Genomic DNA, 23715 nt, shown 5'->3' with positions numbered 1-23715 from the left:
ATCCATAGACCAGCAACATTGACTTCCCCTGGGAGCTTGTTAGACATAGATATCTCAACCTGCCCCGCCCCTTTATCCCCAGCCCTCTGAATTCAAATCTGCATTTTAACAAGATCTGCAAGTGATTCATGTGTATATTAAACCTTGAGAAGCATTGTTGTAACCTGGTATTTATCAAACTTTTGTGTCCAATAGAATCATTTGGGAACTTGTTAAATTGGACTTCCAGCCTGGCTTCTCTCATCTGCTGTTAATACCTCAGGTAGCTCTGATGGCACCACTTTGACAAACTCTGCACTAAACTATGCAGCATAGTGCTCTAAGATGGGACTCTGCCCACTTCTTTAACAAAACATTTTGGCAAACATGAGCTTTTTTAAATATTAAATCCCCTTTGAAGTAAGTAGGTATTATAATCCCTGTTTATAAGAAAATTAAGACGATAAGCATGATTTACCCCAGATAATGCATATAGTAGAATTGTCTTGAACCTCTGTAAATGCTAGTTAACCATGTTTTCACTATTCCAGCAACTAAATTAATTGTATTGTGTGTGTGTGTGTGTGTGTATGCATAAATGATTTCAGATACTAATGAATCTCTCCAGGACAGGGATAACTATACATAATAGGACATTTTATAATGCTTTTAAAACAAACCTTCCTTCTATATGACTGAAGGCCATTTACTTAGGGTAGCTGATTTTGAGCTTCATCTCAAAAGGATGATGTCAACTTGGCATTATTGTCAGGATAAGCATAATGTACATGAAGTGTACATCTTAGTGTCTGACAGGTGGTAGTTCCTCAACTAATAGCAACTACTTATCCTTGTATAAACCTAGTGAGACAATGAGTTCATGAAAAGCTGAGAAAATGGCATTGCTCATGATGAGAAGTATTTCCTCCTAAGTCAGATGACATCATTCACTAGGCCTTTGACCACAGCAGAGGAGTAGGGTCACTATTCAGTACTCAGCAAAGCATTTGTTGTATGTATGTTATGTGTTAGGCACCATTCTAGTGCTGGGAATCCCAGGACAGGACCTACATCCTGGCCTGCTCTGGAGGAGCCTACAGCGTAGTAAGAGAGAGAGAAAGAGAAGAATCTGCTGACAGTTATATTTCAGTGAAAGCAAGGAGGGGATGAAACCCAGGGCCAAGACATCCCACCTGGATGACAGAGCGAGGAAGAGTGCAAACAGAAAACCTGAGAAGACTCATGAAGGGGGTGGCCCCTGAGTTAAGGATTAGAAAACCAATAAGAATTTGGCAGATTGAAAAAGGCTTGGGAATAGAGAGAGTCCCCAACATAGTATCCAGTTTATAAAGAAAATACTGGCAAATAGCCCTCATATCTGAAGCCCACCGTACATGTGTGTCCTTGTTAGCTGAGTGACCTTGGGCAGGTTTGATTATCTGTGAGTTGAGATTATTAAATGTATTCATCAGGGTAAATGCAAGACTGGTTTCAGTTATGCACTGGATAGTCGTGGAGGTGGTGGAAGTATTAGAAAACAGAGACTGATATAAACAGAGACTGATATTAAAGTTATCAGAATTAGAGAAAAAGAGGCTAATTTTAGAATACATTTAACAGAAAATATGTAGAATTAGAAGATGACTAAAAAGGATAACTGAATGCAATTCAGTCCTGTGAGGTGGGAAGCATGAGGTACATGTGTTCAGGAATGGATCACTGACCATGTAGGTAATGGTATATTGTTAACCCTAAGAGTCTAGATTCTGCAACAGAAAGGCCTGTTGTTCTAAAGGTGAGAGTATTTGTACATGGAGAACCAAGATCATAGCGGCCACTTCCCCAGAGCATACATTAAATTCCATTCTATTACTTGCCACCGTCACGATCTTTCACACCCACATCTTTGTTCCCAGAATAGGGCATGGACACCAGCGTCTGAAACTTAATGGTCCTTGGGAGAAATACAGCCTTCTCTGCATGTGTCTGGAGAAGTATATCCTAAGCCAGAGACTGAGGAGATAATTGTAATAAATGGTGCTGCCTCTCCTTTCTGGTGCTAACCCTGATAGCCATCATCAAAGTTTTGTTGTACACAAGAACCATTTTGGCAATGGTTTTAGGACTAACGCAGCACCTGAGCCTGTGACCAGGAGAAATTCTTTTTTAAAAACAATTTTATAGAAACAATTTATAGAAATGGGGCTCATTATCTTATCTCTTTCATTCAGGAGTAGAGTGGAGTGGTTAAAAACAGGAACTCAGGATTCAAAAGCAGACCTAAGTTTACCAGTTATTGACTTTGGGCAAATTATTTTACCTTTCTCAGCTTTTTTTTTTTTAATTTAAATTCAGTTTGCGAACATATAATATAACACCCAGTGCTCATTCCATCAAGTGCCCTCCTTATGCCTATCACCCAGTTACCCCATCCCCCCCACCGACTCTTCCGCAACCCTTTGTTTGTTTCCCAGAGTTAGGAGTCCCTTATGGTTTTTCTCCCTCTCTAATTTTTCCCACTCAGTTCCCGTCTTTCCCTCATACTCCCTTTCACATTTCTTATATTCCACATATGAGTGAAACCTTATGATGATTGTCCTTCTTCGATTGACTTTTTTCACTCAGCATAATACCCTCCTCTCAGCTTTTTTTCTCATTTGCAAAATGGGGTGGTATCCCCTTCATGGTGGCTGTGTCCACATATGAGATAATGGTGTTAAGTGCTTCACACATGTAAAGTGCTCAGTGAATGGAAGCACACAATTACTGCCCTTTGTGCAGTACATATTTACCAAAGGCCTGCTGTGTTTCAGGGACTGTGCTTGACGTAAGGAGGCAGAGATGAACCAGTTAGGGTTCCTGCCCCCAAGGGACTTGCAGTGTAGTGCAGATGATGTAATTAGCTCAGTGCAGAAGAGCACTGGGAGTGCTGGGTACTGCCAGCAGGGGGCAGGTAAGGACTGTAGTTAAGGATAGGAGTGGGAGATCCCTGGGTATGGAACTGTGCGTGTTCAAGTAGGAAAGCCTTCACTGAGGGGGTGACATTTGAGGAGAGAAGCTTAAAGTCAGCTTTAAATTGGCCAATTGGATAAAGGGGGGGGGGAGAGCATTTCAAGGGAAGGAAATTTCACAGAGCCTTGGCATAGTGTATTCAGGGAAGCTCTAGCCTTCTGAAATGGCCGGCAAATAGTTGTGTGTGGAGTATAGTGAAATTTTGAATTTTCATTTGATGTTTTTTGCCAAGGAGTTTGGAATTTCTTTAGTGGGAAGAGAATGCAATGAAAGCATTTAGAGTGAGAGGGCAGCATGATTAGAACTGCATATTATAGTAATAGTTCAGACCATAATATGAAAGTTTGGAGTGGGCAAATATAGGCATAGTTTTGCCTCTGAAGGCCTAGACTAAGTCCTGGCTGTCAACATAGAAAAGAGAAGATGTAACTAATAGCTTTTTAGGAGGTAGAATGGAGAGAACTTGGAGACTGGCTATAAAAGATGAGAAGTCAAATCTCCAGTTTGGGCCATTTGGTGGATTTTGTGCTGGCGATTAACATAGGAACCACAGGGAAAAAAAATAGAATGATTTGGGGATGCAGATGGAGAGATATAGGTTCAGTTTTAGATGCGCTGAAGTACCTGTGGGACATCCAGGTGAAGATTATAATGGGGAGATGGGAATTTAAACACTTCTTTAGAGCACCACGTCCATATTTCCATCTCCCTACTGCTGTCTCTGGAGAGCTGTTTAATTTTGGATGTCATTAGCACACAGCTGTTGGTTGAAGACACAAAGTGGATTAAATCACCTAAAGAGGCAGGTGAAGTACAGTAGAAGACAACCAAGGTCGGAACCCTGTAGGTCACTGAGATGTGGGCACAGAGAAAGAGGAGCTATCAAAGAAATTAGAAGAGATTCAGAAGTGTAAAGTGTTTGCTGAACAGTTAAGGAAGGGGAGCTTGGTCAAAGGTCAAATGAGATGAGGACTTAAGTTGGATTCATAGTGAAAAACTTTTTCTGGCATGGTGGAGAAGGCAACTGTGTGGTCTGAAAAGACCTCAGTGAAGAGAAGGAAGAGATGGTAACTGGAGGAGGAAAGAGTTTAAAGAACTTGGGCTGAGGGCAGAAAGGGAGGTTAATTAACTTGAAGAGAGGAGATAATAGTTGGGCGGGTACAGCAATTACTGCTGGTTGTTGACTGTTGCCGGAATGTCTCTGTATGGCCTCTCTAGCATGGCCCATCAGGATTCCATGAAGTGCTGCAGAGTTGCATACAAAAGTTGTCATACAAACCATTTAGCTTCCATATTGTTTTCTGGAACTCTCTAGTCAACAATGCTAGCTGATTCTGTCTTCTGCCATCCCAGCAGGATGAGAAGGGGAAAGGGGGTGAGACCTCTCCCTTCCAGACAAAGAGAAAGGAACAGCAGTAGTTATAGTCATGGTGCTGGATAGTTCCAAAGAAGTGAGCAGTGGTGCACGAAGAGTGGAAGCTATGAGAGAGGGTGCCTAGCACAATGCCAAGAGCCATGATTCCCTATAGTAAATGAGGAGGGGGACTGGTCATCATAACCCTGGAGAGTTTTCTAACACCTGTTGCTTCCTGAAGGCCAGGATTAATGTCCTTGTATCTAATGCTCTTTCTTCAGTGTTGCCATAGGCAGCATGGGCATCATTGTGAAGTAGATAAACTTAGCATTGGTGCCAAACCACTCCCTCCTTTCTGCTTCCTGCTTTTCTCTTCCCTCCTGCACTCCTGACTTGGACCTGCACCCCTTTGGACTACTTCCTGGTTATTCTCCCTGCCCTACCAGGTATATGCCCATGGCCCTATCTTTCCTGACCCATCAAAAAAACAAAACAAAACAAAACAACAACAACAAAAAAAAAACAGTCTTGTGCCTTATTTACTCTGGGTGTTGCTGCTATTTAATCCTTTAAGCTTCTTCTCTAAGAGAGTAGAGAGAGTCTGGAAAAGAGATCTTTGACTAGTTCTCAAATAATACCAATTAGATGACCCAGTGTAGGTAAGGGTAGCTCTGTTAGTTGGGATACATGAAGATGTAGAACTTTCTGTTTGCTTCCCTTTGCTGCTTGACTTTTATTTTAAAGTCCCCTTCTTGCTTCTCCCTCCCCTGCCTAGGCAGCCTTCATCCCTTGCTCTTAAGCCAGCCCAAACTCACACAGGAGTTAGTAGCTACAACTTTACCAAGGAAAGTCCTTGACTACAAGCCATTTCCAGAGAAAGGCCGTTTATCTGTGCATAGTATAGACATTTTTAAACTACCTATTGGTGTGTGTGTATTTCAGTTATTTAAGACTAATGAAACAGGCTTACTCCGTGTCTTGGGATGTTTTCCGGGTCTCAGTTCTTTGCCATGTGAAAAGAGGAGATTTGACTGAATGATTTATAAATTCTCTCTTACCTCTGAGTGAATCAGTGAAGGCGTAAGAAATTACTTGATAATCTCTATAATTGCTTCAACTTATGAATTTAATATTAAAGAACCTTGTAAACAGCGTCTCCCTGATTATTCTGATTGCTGAAATTATGCTTATGTGTAATTTCATACATTCACATACTCCTATCATACCTGTAATATTATTAACCATTCATATATTTCTATATATTTGTATATGAATTGTATATAGTATATTTCATTTGCAAATATGTACATATACTTTATAGGTATGTATATATATATAAATATACATAGAGACAATTTTATCTTTTCACTTTTAGTGATTTTTTTTGATGGTCTTATAGTAGTTTATTATCTTCTTATTTCCACGAATCTGATTTGAAACTATTAGTGCAGGGACTCTTGGGTGGCTCAACAGTTAAGTGCCTGCTTTCAGCTCAGGCGTGATCCTGGAGTCCCGGGATCGAGTCCTATATCGGGCTCACTACATGGAGCCTGCCACTCCCTCTGCCTATGTCTCTGCCTCTCTCTCTCTCTCTCTCTCTGTGTGTGTCTCTCATGAATAAATAAATAAAATCTTTTAAAAAACCAAAACTATTAGTGCATTTTGCACATAGATTTGGACTTTTTTAAAGCAACTTATAAGGAAAATGTGGATGCAGTCATTATGTAGGTCATTTAAAAAAACTATAAACAGTATGTGAATATATCTATACATATATACAGTCTTTGTATATATACATATATATGTACATATATGGAATTTTATATTTGTAATGACATTTCTGACAGATTCTAGGGAGAAAGAACTATTTAAAGTTCTATCTGTAGAATATTGATGACCTGAGTTATAAAATTAATTTCTAGCTCTTTATTGATTTGCTTAATGCTTTAGACTAAGGCTGTATGTGAAAAGGAAATGGCAGCCATATAAGTCATTTAAAACATACTACAGGCATATTTAAAAAACTGAAAGGGAATACGTGAAATTAGATAATATATTTTATTTAAACCAATATGTGCAAAATATTATAACATAAAATAAAAATAAATATATAAATAGAAAAATAGAATGTATAAATATGTATTTATATATAATATAGTTATATAAATGCAAATATGTACAAATACATTGATATAAAACATCTTTTTATAAATATAAAATATAAATCTAAAATTATTTATAGCCTATAAATCTAAGATTTATCAATGAGATAATTTTACTTTTGGGGGGTCTACTGAGTATTAAAAATCCAGTGGACACCAAAAGCATATCTAAATTCAGACTAGCCATATTTCAAGTACTCAGCAGCCAAAAATGGCCAGTGACTATTGTATTTGGACAGCATGATATTAGATGATAAAGTTAACCGTTTCATATTTTTCTTCTATAAAAAATTGTTAAATTGGTAAGAATCTTCCAATTATAAAGTGCATTTTTGAAGTATAATTTAAGGAAAACATGTATTCCTATCATTTAATAATGTTCTATAATGGCAGTTGAAAGGTGTGTAATATTTCTTTAAAGAAGTTGATTAGGACTTTTGTCTTCACCCTTTGAAATTGAGCTTTTAGAGAAAAAGCCACCATAAATACTAGAGATTAAAACCCATTGCTAAACTCAAAATGGATGAAAGATTTAAATGTGAGGCAAGACTCCATCAAAATCCTAGAGGAGAACACAGGCAACACCCTTTTTGAACTTGGCCACAGTAACTTCTTGCAAGATACATCCACGAAAACAAAAGAAACAAAAGCAAAAATGAACTATTGGGACTTCATCAAGATAAGAAGCTTTTGCACAGCAAAGGATACAGTCAACAAAACTCAAAGACAACCTACAGAATGGGAGAAGATATTTGCAAATAACATATCAGATAAAGGGCTAGTTTCCAAAATCTATAAAGAACTTATTAAACTTAACACCAAAGAAACAAACAATCCAATCATGAAATGGGCAAAAGACATGAAGAGAAATCTCACAGAGGAAGACATAGACATGGCCAACATGCACATGAGAAAATGCTCTGCATCACTTGCCATCAGGGAAATACAAATCAAAACCACAATGAGATACCACCTCACACCAGGGGAATGGGGAAAATTAACAAGGCAGGAAACCACAAATGTTGGAGAGGATGTGGAGAAAAGGGAACCCTCTTACACTGTTGGTGGGAATGTGAACTGGTGCAGCCACTCTGGAAAACTGTGTGGAGGTTCCTCAAAGAATTAAAAATAGACCTGCCCTACGACCCAGCAATTGCACTGTTAGGGATTTACCCCGAAGATTCAGATGCAATGAAACGCCGGGGCACCTGCACCCCGATGTTTCTAGCAGCCATGTCCACAATAGCCAAACTGTGGAAGGAGCCTCGGTGTCCATCGAAAGATGAATGGATAAAGAAGATGTGGTCTATGTATACAATGGAATATTACTCAGCCATTAGAAACGACAAATACCCACCATTTGCTTCAACGTGGATGGAACTGGAGGGTATTATGCTGAGTGAAGTAAGTCAATCGGAGAAGGACAAACAGTGTATGTTCTCACTCATTTGGGGAATATGAATAATAGTGAAGGGGAATATAAGGGAAGGGAGAAGAAATGTGTGGGAGATATCAGAAAGGGACACAGAACATAAAGACTTCTAACTCTGGGAAATGAACTAGGGGTGGTGGAAGGGGAGGAGGGCGGGGGGTGGGGGTGAATGGGTGACGGGCACGGAGGGGGACACTTGACGGGATGAGCACTGGGTGTTATTCTGTATGTTGGTAAATTGAACACCAATAAAAATTAATTTATAAATTAAAAAAAAAAAAAAAAGAACCCTGGGATCATGACCTGAGCTGAAGGCAGGTGCATAACTGACTGAGCCACCCAGGCACCCTCTAATGTTTTATTATATTAATAATAGTTGATTCTGTGTGGGGGTTATATTGGTGATCACTGATCTGTCAATTTTATCTATGTTTGACAGTAATTAAAAATTTAGAAAAACTAAAAAAAAAAAACCCATTGCTAAATTTGAACTGACATTTGGAAGTAATGTAAACCAATCTAAATAAAATCAAAGGTGAATATAATTTATAAGCAAGGTTTTGTTTAAAAAAAATCTTTTCTTTAGCAAAGACACCATATTTATTCTTTATCTGTTCCCAGTCTTTTTTTTTTAAGATTTTATTTATTTATTCATGAAAGACACACACACACACACACACACACACAGAGGCAGAGACACAAGCAGAGGGAGAAGCAGGCTCCATGCAGGGAGCCTGATGTGGGACTGGATCCCGGATCTCCAGGATCACGCCCTGGGCCACAGGCGGTGCTAAACCTCTGAGCCACCCAGGCTGCCCTGTTCCCAGTCTTTTAATCCATTTTATGTTATTTGCTCTTGTGGATTTGTTTGAGGTTTTTTGTTTTTAAATGCCAGCTTCTTTGTTATTGCTGCTATGATTTTCATTGTAGCACAAAATTCACCATCAATTGTCCTTTACAAGCAAGGCTGTAAGAGAAAGAAGAGCAAGACCTAGCCCATGCCCCTTCTGAGCCATTTGAGTTTTTTGTTCTTTGTTTTTTTGTGGTGATATCATATTTTTCACTAATATTAATGGTGAGAATGATAACCTTTTAGAGAATATCTTGACTTTTTTTTCCCAGTTTCTTAGAATATGAAATGCTATGTTGGATATTTTCCTTTGAGAAACAGTCTCTTGAGACAGAGACTGAGGGGAACACCAGGTTGCTAATTGGAGATTAGTGTTTCAATCCCAGCTTCCTTTATTGAGAACTTGATTTTTATCCTGCTCTCTTGGACAACTTTTTAGAACCCCAGTTTCCTCATTTTTAAAAAGGAAGATGTGTTCATTATTTTAGGGCTTTCTCATAGATAAATGTCTCTAAAATAAAATCAGCTTTATGGTCTTTGTGACCAAAAGCATCCTAGATGTCAGCTAGCGTGGTTTACTGTCTCACAGGCAAGCAAAGTGAGGCCAGACGGGTGAAGTGACATGGAGGAGGCACAAATTTGTTACATACTCATGGGTTTACTGGCTTTTATTTTATATTGGGAGATAAGTTATGTTGACATTTGAAATATTTACTTTAGAAATGATTTTTAGTATGTTTAGGGAAGCATTAAGGCTAGTTAATACCTGTATGTAGTACCTGAGCTGTTCTGAAATGTGAATGAAATGATCATTTAAAAATATCCTAAGACTCCTGGGATGCCTGGGTGGCTCAGTGGTTGAGCCTCTGCCTTCAGCTCAGGGCTTGATTGATCCCAGAGTCCTGGGATCGAGTCCCCCATTGGGCTTCCCAAGGGGAGGCTGCTTCTCCCTCTGCCTATGTCTGTGCCTCTCTCTGTGTGTCTCTCATGAATAAATAAATATTAAAAAAATCTTATGACCCCAATTCATTAACAGAAAATGCAAATTTTAACAATTTGTACATATAAGTTTTTTTAAGATTATTTTTTAAAGATTTTATTTATTTATTCATGAGAAGTATAGAGAAAGAGAGGCAGAGAGACAAGCAGAGGGAGAAGCAGGCTCCATGCAGGGAGCCCGATGTGGGACTCTATCCCAGATCTCCAGGGTCATGCCCTGGGATGAAGCCGGCTCTAAGCCGCTGAGCCACCCGGGCTGCCCTACATATAAGGTTTAAACAAAAATTCACTCATCCTTTAGTTGCCTTGAGTAAGATTAGAATTCTGTTTTGCTTTTATAAGATTTGCTGACTTACAAAATTTAAGCATTATTGTATTTTACTTGTACTTGTTAATTTATGAAATATCAAAAATCATTTGCAGGGCAGCCCCGGTTGCGCAGCGGTTTAGCGCCGCCTGCAGCCCAGGGTGTGATTCTGGAGACCCGGGATCAAGTCCTAGGTGGGGCTTCTTGCATGGAGCCTGCTTCTCCCTCTGCCTGTGTCTCTGCCTCTCTCTCTCTCTCTCTCCCTCTCTCTCTCTCTCTCTCTCTCTCTCCCCCCCCTTTCTCTGTGTGTCTCTCTATGAATAAACAAAATCTTTAAAAAAAATCATTTGCAGGAAAAGAAATCACTTGCAGGAGATACAAACTCAAATAGAGATAGAATCCATATAAAGGTACATGGAATGCTCAAGTAATCATAACTTGAACAAAACTGAATAGAAGAGTTTGTGATATCTGATAAAGAAGAAAAACACTCATAAAAGCTAGTCAAAATCACATTACTGTATTACTATTTTTTTTTCATTAAACTACACCCAAAGTGGGGCTCAAACTCACAATCTTGAGATCAAGAGTTGCATGCTTTACCAACTGAGTCAGCCAGGTGCCCCAAAATGATATTCCTTTAATTAATATTTAGCTTTTGATATGATGGAAGACTACTTCAACTTCCCACCATCTATAGCAATTTTTCAACTGTGATTTGAAGAACCAATGTTTTTTAAATACATAATTACATGTGGAGAAATTGTTTTTCTCTGTTTCTGCTAAAACTGTTTTAACATTTATACTTAAAACATACTTCCTTCTCTTCATGGGAAATTATAAAAATCATTATTGACATAAGAGAAAATGACCAAAGATAAACGACTGGGAAAAAAGATGAAAAATAACTTGGAGCAAAAGAAATGTACAAACATTAAATTATTTTTTAACTCATTACCTAGAACCTCTGACAGATTTGTGTTTCTTCTGTTCATTAGGCAAGCCATCAGGAGCCTGCATTGAAGCCCTGGCTCTGAAGCTACTTGGCTTTGTTCTCTGAGACCCATTAGTCACCTCCCTGGATCACAGGTCCCCATGTTATTTAATTTATTCTATTCTTGATTTATTTAATTATCTATTTGTTTTATATTTTATTGAAGTATAATTGATGTAGAGTGTTATAATATTTTCAGGTGTATAACAGTGATTTGACAATTATATATGTTATGCAAGAAAAAGGGGCTTTATTGTTTCTCAACTTCCTTTTGGCTCTAAATTATATGACTTACTTAGTTTTAAGACTGCACCAGAAAAATAAACCCAAAGACAAAACGAGATATCAAATACTGGTAATATTTCTAGATGAAGTTAATCTCTGAAAGAAAAATGGAAAGATGAAACTGGCAGAAAATTATGTACTGAAGATTGTATAGTTGGAAGCTAAATTAAGGAGGCATGCTACAGGATTCCAGCATTTGTTATAGATAGTCAAAGATGAACTCTGCAGCAAAGACAGGACATAGAAGGTGCTCACTAAATGTGAAACAAACAACATTGAGTGTCCACCCTCCTGTGGCTATAGAATATATCTAAATGCTGAAGGAGACAGGGATGGCCTTGGAGATTGGTCCCTGTGTCTCCTCAGTCACATCTTTTCTTTCTGTAAGTTCTAGGACTGCACAACTGCTTATGATTGCTTGCATACACGTGCCATGCAATTCTGCTATGCAAGATTATGTTCATTGCTTTCTCTCTGGAATAGACAGACCACCCACCCCTGCCCTTCCCCTTCACTGCCCTCATTCTTACCCTTCACCTGGCCAGCCTTTATTAATTCTCAGAAACTCAGCCCAGAGGCCATGTAAGAAGCCAGCTCTTTATCCTCTCCTCTCTTTTCTTGAACCTGGGCACCTTCCTCTGTCATGGCACTCGTTCTAAGTCACAGGCAACACCCGGCATTCCCTGACTTCAGATTCTCCTTCTTGATTATACTCAAATAGCCCCAAAAGTCTGTAGCATGTAGTGATGTGTTTTTACTAAGGCTTAATTTTAAATAATTATTCTGTATTTCATCAGATGTAAGAAACCATTGCTCACAAGACCTTTTACCATTTTATGTTCTGTGAAGGAAGGAAAGTAACTGCCAGACAATAAACAAGGGTATAATTGTAGGACACATCCCAGCTTCAGGAATGTTTGGGATATGAACAGATTTGCACTTGTTCAGTGATGTGTGGTGTCATCAAGCTGGTGTTTGGGAATGAGTGATTTTACTCTGAAATGATGCAAATGTACCACTTTGCACCCACATCACTTGAAAAGTGTGTTTCTTATGGGGGAAAATGGCCCACTTCCCAAAGAAAGCTAAATGCTGGTATGTACAGCAGTGCTGAAGAGCTCTAAGATAGTGACAATTTTTAGTCAGAAAATAGGGAATTTTGAGTAAGTTAGAAAAATGACAAATTTGGCAGTGTCTCAGATCTGCAATTCAAGAGAATCCACCATATGCTCAATGCAGATACAGGGGAAAGGGATTCTGGATTCAGTTTCAGCTTGTACTCCATCTAATAGAAAAACTGTTCACTGATAGAAAAATCTGCTAAAGTTGTAAAGGTAATTAATTTTAGACATAAAACTGTACAAGATATACAACAGACTTAGAAAATGTGATTCAAGAGAAAGTTTATTGAAACATATTTGTGGATTGAGAGTACTGATACAGTAAAATGTAACTATCTTACCTTTACTCTGAGTAAGGGTTGGCTCAAGAATTTTATACTCTTTGCATAATTCAAATGTAATTGGAGGTACCATCAGCTAACTCCATAAGCTCATAGAAAAGAGTTCTGGGCCAGAACAAATGTTCAGTGCAGCTGAAGCCAGCCTATGTGGAATGAAAATACTTCCCCATGTTATATTTCTAAGGAAGAGAATCTAAGTCTCAGGGTTTAAGGCATCTGAGGACAGATCAGCTCCTCTTCTTTGCAGCAATACATCAAACTTTGTTTGAACCAGGCTTGCTATAGCGTTCTGGGAACCTTGGAGTACTTGGGGGAAAACTTTAGCCTGTGTGTTGACCATCCAGTGTGTTCCAAATGGCTTTTTAGTGGCTATAGGAAATAAAAAAGTTATAGTCTGTCCACATGGGTGAATAAAATTAAAGATACAACACAGCAAGCTGTAAGAAAAGCAAAGAGGAAAAATAAGCATAATTATTTCACAGAACCCCAGTACAATGAACGAAGTATCCCTCTTCTCCCAGTTCTCCCTACAAGACAGAATGGCCTGTCAGCCACATGGGCATGGCTGAGAACAATGGTGGTCTTAATGCCTGGCCTTGGCGCATGGGGTCAGTGTACTATGTCCCCTTCCAGGGGCAACCCAGCAAACTCTAGGTGGGTTAGGTTGGTAGTCTCAGTGTCACCTGAGAGGGTGCTGGCCTCAGCAGCAGCTCCATCTCTCAGCAGACATCTTTCCCTGTTAGTACTTGTCTTTGACAAGCCACTCTTCACTAACCAGTCCCCTCACCCTCAGGATTGTTACATCAGAATTAGGAATTTGTTTTTGCCTTTTTTTTTAAAATAGGTTCCATGGTCAACATGGGGCTTGAACTCATAACCCCGAGATCAAGAGTCACATGCTCTACCAACTGAGCCAGCCAGGTGCTCTGGAAACTTGCTTTCTGTTGATCTATTAACTTTTGAGTCCCTACTTCTTTGAGAAGGTTTTAATTCTTATTGGCTCATCTGCTTTGTCTTCCTTGGAGAGACAAAATTTAGTGAAACAAAGACATTCATGTGGTTAAGTCATGCTGAATTTAACAGTATTGGTGGGTTTTTTTTTTTTTTTCATGTCATGGCAAGTCCATAAGCAGCTTGATGCTTGCTCTTCTTTGCTTATCTTCCAAAGTAATGTGGTCACAGACAGAACTTTAGGAAGTCTTCTCTGTGCTATTAAAATGCTTGAGACATGATAGCATTCATCTTGGGCTTCTTTCATAAGTGTCTTGTGGCAGAAATGGAGATACAGCCTCCTTTGCAGAATCACGAAGTATTAGCTAATCATAGACTTTATTGTATTTTATAGGGGAAATGACTCTTCTAACAGCAGATTTTAGAAATTTGAGGATTCACAAAGGTCTTTTTTATATGTCCCTTGCAAATATTAAGAATCTCTTGGATACGAAAATTATGTCTGTCTTTTCTGCCTAACCTGCATTGTTCACTATTGTAGCCATTAACCACATGTGGTCATTGACACTTAATGTGGCTAGTCTCAATTGAGATGTCCTATAACATACACACCAGATTTTAGACTTGGTGCAAAAACATGAATACAAAATACATCATTATTAATTTTTTATTACATATTGAAATAATACTTTAGATATATTGAGTTAAAATATGTTATTTAAAAATTTTTTTACTATTCTTACATTTTTAACATTGCTATTTAATCATTTAAAATTACGTATGGGGGTCCCTGGGTGGCGCAGCGGTTTGGCGCCTGCCTTTGGCCCAGGGCGTGATCCTGGAGACCCGGGATCGAATCCCACGTCGGGCTCCCGGTGCATGGAGCCTGCTTCTCCCTCTGCCTGTGTCTCTGCCTCTCTCTCTCTGTGGCTATCATAAATAAATAAAAAAATTAAAAAAAAATTACGTATGTAACTCATAGTGTATTTCTGTTGGACAGAGCTGATTTAGACTATACGTTACTTGAGGCTAGACAGTGCTTGGTGTGTATTAACTGGACACTCAGTACATGCTCAGTGCAACCAAACCGATGAACTAAAATGAGTGAATGGATGGGAATTATAATGATTTTTTTAAAGTAGCAATTTTGACACTATGAATTTAGAAAGTGGTAGAGCGAGAGAAGATGAATTTTTAAGGAAATCTTAAAAGGTTTGTTGTCTCTGGTGTATGGAGTTGGAGATTTGAGTCCTGACTGCAGCTGCTTTCTCATGAGATATTCAGATATGCCCTGTAGAGTTGACCTGATTTTGCCAACAGTGATTCCTTTGCTATAGTAGTCTATTATAATCCAGCAGTTTAAGATCCATCTCCAGAAAGGATTTTTCATATGCCATTTAGCTGTGGTATTCTGACTTCATGTGTTTCAGAATCACTTGCAAAGCCTGCTACAAATGCAGATTCTCAGACCCAAAGCCAGATATTTTTGGTCATTAGGTAAAGGAATGGGGCCCAGGAATCTGCCTGTTGACGGTCCAGAAGATTCCAGCATAAATGACCTGTAAACACCTTGAAGAGCACTGGCACCATAATCTACAAATAGCTTAGAAGTTCAAGTAGAAAGAGCATTTCCTCAGTGATTTTTATTATCTATTACTACATTACAAAGAACTTAAATTGTTATATACTTTGATAAATAAAAATTAATTTAAAAAGTTGCAGCAAAGGAAACAAAATGAAAAAGTATTTGTAATGGGAGAAAGTATTTGCAAACGATAGATAAAAGGTTAATATCCACAATGTATAAAGCACTCCTACCCTACAGTGTAATAACAACTACAAAATTGCCCAATTGAAAAAAATAGGCAAAGGACTTGAATAAACATTTCTCCAAAGAAGATATGGATAGTAAGCATGTGAAAAGATACTCAACATCACTAGTTATCAGGGAAATGCAAATCAAAACCACAGTGAAATATCACTGCACATTCATTAGGATGGCTGCTATCAAAAAAAAAAAGAAAGAAAGAAAGAAAGGTAACAAGTATTGGGAAGAAGGTGGAGAAATTGAAGCCTTTGGAACACTGTTGGTGGGACTTTAAAATGGTGCAGTCACTGTGGAAAAAGTAAGGAGGTTCCTCAAAAAATCAAAAATAGAACTACCCTATGATCTAGCAATCCTACTTCTGGGTACAAACATAATAAAAAAAAAAAACCTGGATCTCAAAAGATATTTGTACACCCAATGTTCATTGCAACATTATTCATAGCCAGGATGTGGGAGCAAGCTAAATGTCCATCAGTGGATAGATGAAGAAAATATGCTTTATATATACAATGGAATATTATTCCACCTTCAAAAAGAAGGAAAAGCTGTCATAGGTTATAGAACCTTGACAATATTATGCTAAGTAAAATAAACTAATCATAATAAAGACAAATACTGCATAATTCCACTTATATGAAGTATCTAAGATAGTCAAACTGGTAGAAACAGTAAGAATGGTGGTTGCCAGTGGGGGAGGGGTGGAGGAAATGGTTGGAGGGATACAGAGTTTCAGCAAGATGAAAAAGTTCTGGAGATCTGTTATATAACAATGTGCATATCGTTAAGAGTTCTGTACCTTATACTTAAAACTTTTAAAGGTTATATTCATGTGGTTTTTACCACAATTAAAAATTATTTAAAAAATATCAACTTTCCTAGGAGGTCATAGTGAAATTGGACTCACGCAAAGAGTATACTAATTTTGTTTGCTTGAAGAATGTCTTTTCATGAGAAATTTTATTGGAAGCTTTGAGCTAAATAAACATGTACTTGCAGGGAAGCAGCTGTGTGGGTGTTGAGAAGGCTAGAAGTTGGTGGCCTCTCTATGATTTACTGAGTAGAGGGCAAGGCTTACTCATCATGAATGTCATTCCCAAAGCAACTTGTCCACAAACTTGGAAGTCCTCCAGGAGGCACAGAGATGCTTATGACTGGATGCCATCATTTCAGAGGCATCCAGACACTCCAGGAAAATGTCTTCCTTTCTCACGTCCCCATACCCGAAACCTAGAATTTTAGCACTTCCATTTAGTTCCCTTAAAACATTTTTAAAATCTTTTTAACATTTTTTAAATGTTAAAAATTAAAACTTAAAAACATTTCAAATCATTTTAGAGGCACTTTTAAAGGTCTAGAAGAACAACTAGATTGATTTTATGGAGTAGCCAGAAGCATTCATTTACTGAGCATTCACATTGGCAGCCAGCCTCTGTGTCTGGCCAGAGGCATTCCTTTAGGTAGCAAGCTCTCCAGTCTTTCCAGAAACTGGTAGGCAAGTGTGTTTGGGTTGGTTTACTCTAGCCGTGGACTTGGCTGACTTTCCTAAGTAGAGCAAAGGGAGTGAAGGACAATGGCATAAAGTTACTCCCATATTTACTGATTAGGTGAAAATACAATGGTTGGCTGGTAAAAACCAAAATAATCACATTTTCCTTCTTTTAACCCTTCTGGTATTTTGTTTTATTTAGCCTTTAGCCTTTTGTGTTGTATGTGTATGTATTGTTTTGTTTTCAGTGTGCTGGCTCATTTTTTAGAAATATTATGAAATACTTTGTTTTCTTTTCCAGCTAGCTAAGGACTTTATTTCAAACAAAAGTTAAAAAAAAAAAATGGAGACCTATTTCCTTGGGTGTGGGGAAGAGATCAGGGCAAGGAATCACCTGTGACCAAGCTAATACCCTCCTATTATACAGAAAAGGTTGTGAGAATTCCCCAAATTCCTTACTAGTCAGTACGATGAGGAACCTCAGCAAGTGTAGCACTCTATGCCAGAGCCCACCTGACAAGGGCAGCTTGGGCTAATGGTCAGTCCCTGGGAAGGGAGAGAGTCAGGCAGCAGCATGGCCAAAGGCCAACCACAGGAGCAAGTCTTAATCAACAAGAACGCACTCTTCTTCCCTTCCTGGTACCCAGAACAGATTAAGAGGCACCAGCAAATCTATACCCCTACAGCTGAACCCTGCTCCCCGCCCATACCACCAACTCTATAGTTAACACATGATCCTTTGTATTTCTTGCCTTCCATTTCCCTTGGGTGGATGGTTGGGTGGGTGGGGTTTCCTGGTTTGGGGTTTCTTGTGCTAATCTGCTCTGTATTGTTCCAATTTTAGTATATATGCTGCCAAAGTGAGCACATTTATAAAATATTTCAAATCTGTAAAGAGGGACACAGATGCAGTCTAGTCACCACCAGGCTTAACAAAGGGAACATTATGAGTACAATTGAAGCCACTGTGTACTCTTCTTAAATAATATCCCCACCCACTTCAGTATGAGTAACTGCTATCTGGAATTTAATATTTATCATTCCTAGGCAATTTTTATACCTTTACTCTATGATACTTGTATACTTAAGCAATATATAGTATTCTTTTACATTTTGTGGTCTCATATTTAAATAGTCTTCTGCAACCTGCTTTTCTCAGTCTGCCTGTTTGCTTCTTATGCTTCATTTGGGATATTTGTTCCAGTGTTAAATTACTCTCAACAGCAGTGTACAGTGTAACTGTATAGCCCCTAAATACAATTAGAAATGGTTTAGATTGAAAGATTTTATATGTGTCAAATTAACATATAGTGTGTTAATTGTTAAACATATTTGTTTTATTTCAGGTTATAATATAACTTATCCTCTCATGCTTTTTCCCTGCTCCTTCTCCCCAAATCATCAACAGTAGAAAAAGAAGAAGAAAACATGTCAGGACACAAATGGTAAGTAATGTATTGTCTTTTCTAAACTGGGGGAGGCTAATGAAAGAGAAAAGTACATAGTATATGATCAATAAATATCTGTTGGATAGAAAAATCAAGAGTCACATTAGCAGTAAATCGTCTGTTAGCCTCTGTCCAATATGGAGTATAGTCAAGTTCAACATCCCTTCTAAATGAAATACAGAAACCAAAAAACCAAAAAACCAAAAATATGTAAGTTCTTATATAATATATATTCTCTAAGAAATTAATAGATATAGTTTTTCTCCTGAGAATCTAATGGCTTTTCTTATCACCAGTTTTTCAAATATAATAAGTCAAAATATATATTTTTAGTGCTATTTTATTTACAACTTATCAGTGTTCTCAGGGAACTTGATGTATGACAGCTATAAAATAATGAGTGAACACAAACAGACTTACGAATTTATTGCTGTGACTTCAACCTTCATGAACACTTGTGAGACAATCATGGTCAGAGGATGCTACTGCTGAATAAAATATGGTAATCATGGCAGTGCTAAACACTCTCATTTACATGTCTGTAACACATTTCAGGAGCATGTTAAACTTTCATAAACTCCAGGTCTGCCTCAAACAGTGTTTCTGAACACTTCTGAACCCATGACCCACCAGGCAAGCTGATCTTGTCATGTTTTATCTCTAGTTTGTAGCATGAAAAAATGAGATATATATTTTCATGTTTCAATTGTACAATTAGCTATAATAAGGAATTTACTTTTTTAATCCTTCCTCTTTGGGTAAAGAAGTAATCAGGCCTAAGGCCTCTGTAATATCAAGTGACAAACTTTAAGAGAATTTTTGCAAGTCTTAAAATGTAATGAGTTTTAAAAGGTAATTAATAAATGGCTAAGGGATTTAGTTTCCCTGAGTATCCCCATGTGACAGGTCTCTAACTAAAAGTTGTCAGACTCTTTTTATAATTGTACCATCTTACCTCATTAAGACAAAGGGGTGGCCCCATCCTGTGACCCTCATAATGACTGTCATATCCTGATAGCAGGCTAAGAAAGTAGGTTGTCACCCACCTAAGAGAGATGGGGAGCCCTGAGAAGTGGGCCCTTTTCCAAAGTCTTTCTCTCACTTACTCTGCCACTTTGTTGCCTACTGCTGAAATGTAGGGGCTGCAGAGAACATTGAAATGAGCACTGACTGGGATTAACAGGACTGGATTTTAATCCTGGATGACTTTGGGCAGAATTCTTAAGCTTTTGAAACCTAAAATATCTCGTTTGTTAAATGACAGGAAGGTGAGGGATGGTCACCAGATCTCTGAAGTCCCTTTGTTTTTTGTTTTCAAAATGGATTTTTTTTCCCTGTTAATCCATGACCTTTCACCAAAAATAAGTAAATAAATAAAAGATACAATATAAAGAAGTCCACTCTATTCCCCACTCCTAAAAATTCTATTTCCCTAAAATAACCACAGTTTTAGAGGTTATATCCTTCCAGTCTTTTAATGCACATATTATAAAGAGAGATTATTCTCTCTTTTACATAAAAGTTATATATTTTTTCCACTTATCTTCTCTGAGGTGAGCTCACAGTTACAACTTTTTGTTTTAATTAGAATATAGCTGACACAATGTTACATTAGTTTCAGGTGTACAGCAAAGTGATTTGACAAGTCTATACACTTTTGTTAAAAAAAAAAAAAAAAACTTTTAAATGCAGAAACCATGACAATCCCCCAAATCCTACTTCTCTATTGATAACCTTTATAAAGAAGTTATTTTGAAAACCATTCTGACTTTTTAAGAATAAATGTGTGGTTGAAAATTATAAATATTATCTGGAAGGAGAGTATAAATCATTAAGTTTCAAGGTACAGGTATTTATATACAGTGGTATAAAGCAACTTGTGTTTTAGGACTCAGGTCTGATGCATTTTGAGTGATGATAAGGTGGATGAAATAGAAGGTACATGTCTGCAGAGAGCAAAACCAGGGGTCCAATGTTGACCTATGGAACAGGAACTCTAGACCAGAGAAGGGTGTAGACAAAGGGGGACGAATGGAGCATTAATGGCAACATTTCTGTCAATATTTGAGGTGTTCTGGTCTGTCACAAAATTCTATTTCATTCTCAATTTTTTTCTGTTTTCTTCCTTACATATGTTTTAATTTGATCTTTACTCTGTCCTTCCTGAAGAATGGCTTCCTCTATCTGTATTTGAAACATTTATGTTTAAGAATTCAAGGTTTTGCTATCAGAAATTGGTAACAGATTTTTCAAAAAATATTTTTTAAAAATTTCATTTGATTGTAGTAAGACTACATGAAATCTGCCCTTTTAACAAATTTCTAAGTGTACATTATAGTATCATCAACTATAGGTGCAGTGTGTACGTACAGCAGATCTCTAGAATTTACTCATCTTGTATAATTGAGACCTTATACTCCTTCATTAAGAGTTTCCCATTCCCCCTCACCCCACCCAGCTTATGGTAACCACCATTCTACTCTCTGATTATAAGAGTTTGACTGTTTTAGGTACCTCTAGGACAGAATTTAAACATGCTATTTTTCACCCCCTTATCTCTACTCCTCTGCCATCACTTCAGTGTTGGCCGGAATGCTGGAGTAGAGAAAACATTGGTGTCGGGCTTTATCACTGACTCCCCGGGCTACTTGAGCCAGATACCCTACCTCGTTTGGCTCATTTTCTCCATGTAGAAAAGGGGTGTGTCCACCCTGCTAAGAGCCAAACTTTTCAAGCTTTACTTTCTTGATTTCCTGCAAAAGCAACTTGATTTCCTCACTAACTTTTAAGGTTTCAGAATAACTTAGAGTTGGTTAACTTTTTTGGTGTAATAACCACAGAAGAAGGTAACTTTATTCATGCTGTATAATACAATGTTTAGATAAATTAGTTCACAGTGAAATAGCTTCATCTTTATGAAAGTCCTGAATAAAATACCTCTTTAAATGGGTTTTTAGCAGTTACCCCTGGGACTTACAGGATCGATATACTCAAGATAAGTCAGTAGTAAATAAGATGCAGCAGAAGTATTGGGAAACGAAGCAGGCCTTTATTAAAGCCACAGGGAAGAAGGAAGATGAGCATGTTGTTGCCTCTGATGCGGACCTAGATGCCAAGCTGGAGGTGAGTTCTTATTGTTCCAGCATAGCCCTCTTGCTAGGGTCACAGTCCTAGAGTGTGTTTTATGTTTGAAAACATGTTGCGAAAAAACACAGAAACAAAAACAAAAAAAGAAAACATGTTGCATGGGACTCCTGGGTGGCTCAGTGGTTGAGCGTCTGCCTTTGGCTTGGGTCGTGATCCCGAGATCCTGGGATCGAGTCTGACGTCGGTCTCCCTGCAGGGAGCCTGCTTCTCCTTCTGCCTGTGTCTCTGCCTCTCTCTCTCTGTGTCCCTCATGAATAAACAAATAAAATCGTTTTTTAAAAAAAAAAAGAAAACATGTTGCAAACAAATAGTTCATGAGGGAAAAAATGTAAGATGAGGTAAATTCAGTCCTGGCATATTTTTAAAAAAACTATTAATTCTCACGTAACCACCAGCATACCTTAGTTAATTTGTTTTGTAAGTACTTTTATGCATTGCATGTGGTAAATTCTCAATATATGTTTGTTGAAAAAAATTAACGCAATCAAAGAGCCATTGCAGGGGATGTCAACACTAGGGTCAGGTAAATGCTTATATTTTTTTAAAAATAAAAGGAAAGGATGATAGCACAAGACCCTGGAAAGCAGAGTCTAATAAACTTGGTATTGAACTCTGGAATATTCTAGAATTAATTCACTAAGCAGATATTTAGTTAGACTAGTTAATCATACAGTAAGTTGAATTCCTATCTGGTTGATTCCCAGATACTTCCATAACTGGTAGAAGGCCCACTAATCCCATCTTGCAAAACATTCTGTCAATAGTTTAGATTAAAATTTAAAAAGCATACTTACCACTTCCATGAGAAATAATATGTTACATGGCCTGATAAGACTTGATAATGATGTCTACATTTAACATGTAAGCTAAAGTTAATGAAAGGGAGAAGAAGTATGTGGGAAATATCAGAAAGGGAGACAGAACATAAAGACTCCTAACTCTGGGAAACGAACTAGGGGTGTTGGAAGGGGAGGAGGGCGGGGACTGGGGGTGAATGGGTGACGGGCACTGAGGGGGGCACTTGACGGGATGAGCACTGGGTGTTATTCTGTAAGTTGGCAAATTGAACACCAATAAATAAATTTATTATAAAAAATAAAGTTAATGAACATTTTACAGTAAAAATCTCGGTTTCAAAAGGCTTTCTGAGAAGGGCAGTCAGGATGGTAGAAACCATGGTTATACTGGAACAGAGAGATTTGAGGGGAGTTATATTAATTGTTGATTGATAGAAAGGTCTGTCATTTGGATAAAGGATAATTCATTCTGTGCATCTGAGGGAAGAACCAGACCCAGGGCCCCTATTCACAGTATGTACCTCCCATGGAATTATCTCATGTGTTTATGTGTTTGTCCAACCTCCCTCCACTAGGAGATCCGTATCAGCCTTATTCACCACAGTATTCTCAATCAGTACCCATTCAGTAAATATTAACTGAATCCGTGTACATGTTAATGCAATTAATATTCATTCCCAACCCTTTCCCCTGTCAATGCAGTTATTCAAACTGAAGCTGGGTTTCATAGGGATGTTCTAATGGAGATTGCTATGAGGGAGAAAAGTGGAACCAGGAGACATCTGTTTTGATTTTAGTGTTCTTCATACAATTGAAATGACTTTAAGTTGCATATGCTTTTCCTGTCTCGTACCTTTATATTTTCTTTTTAACAACAAAGCAAATATAGGCATTATTCAGAAAGGAATTTAACATATAATTATTACTTCATTAAGCACAATACAGTAATTTTATATTTATGCTTAGGCTCTTACAGTATTTTTACTGAACCAACTGTACTTTAATCAAAATAGTTGCTGTCCTAAGCACATGACATGCAAAGTACTTAGCTGTGACTAGTAATATTACATGAATGAGGTTTTTGTTACAGGAATGTTTAAACTAGTGTTGATGTTTATAGAGAATGGATTCCATCAATAAAACACATGTAAACGATGTGCAGACCATTTTGATGTGTTCTTACCCTAAGTTATCCACGAAGGATTAGCTTATGAAACAAATT

The 23715-nt window shown here is 37.9% G+C and overlaps 1 protein-coding gene across 10 annotated transcripts in view; it reads left to right on the top strand.

Moving 5' to 3' along the window:
* Window positions 1-23715, top strand: part of ICA1 (islet cell autoantigen 1) — a 144292-nt gene that overhangs the window by 3151 nt on the left and 117426 nt on the right. For 4 of the 10 annotated variants that reach the window (XM_055307566.1, XM_055307572.1, XM_055307573.1 and 1 more), the window contains exons 2-4: window positions 11094-11184; window positions 18448-18546; window positions 21507-21672. In XM_055307566.1, coding sequence (XP_055163541.1) covers window positions 18530-18546; window positions 21507-21672 — 183 coding nt within the window. In that variant the 5' untranslated portion in view covers window positions 11094-11184; window positions 18448-18529. Of the gene's footprint in view, window positions 1-7892; window positions 7912-11093; window positions 11185-17902; window positions 17962-18447; window positions 18547-21506; window positions 21673-23715 lie in introns of those variants that run through there. The other 6 variants (XM_055307568.1, XM_055307565.1, XM_055307567.1 and 3 more) reach the window with 5 other exon arrangements.

The sequence above is a fragment of the Nyctereutes procyonoides genome, unplaced genomic scaffold (assembly GCF_905146905.1).
Source record: "Nyctereutes procyonoides isolate TBG_1078 unplaced genomic scaffold, NYPRO_anot_genome, whole genome shotgun sequence".
NCBI classification, from domain to species: Eukaryota; Metazoa; Chordata; class Mammalia; order Carnivora; family Canidae; genus Nyctereutes; species Nyctereutes procyonoides.
This window is presented reverse-complemented; position numbering and strand designations above follow the sequence as displayed.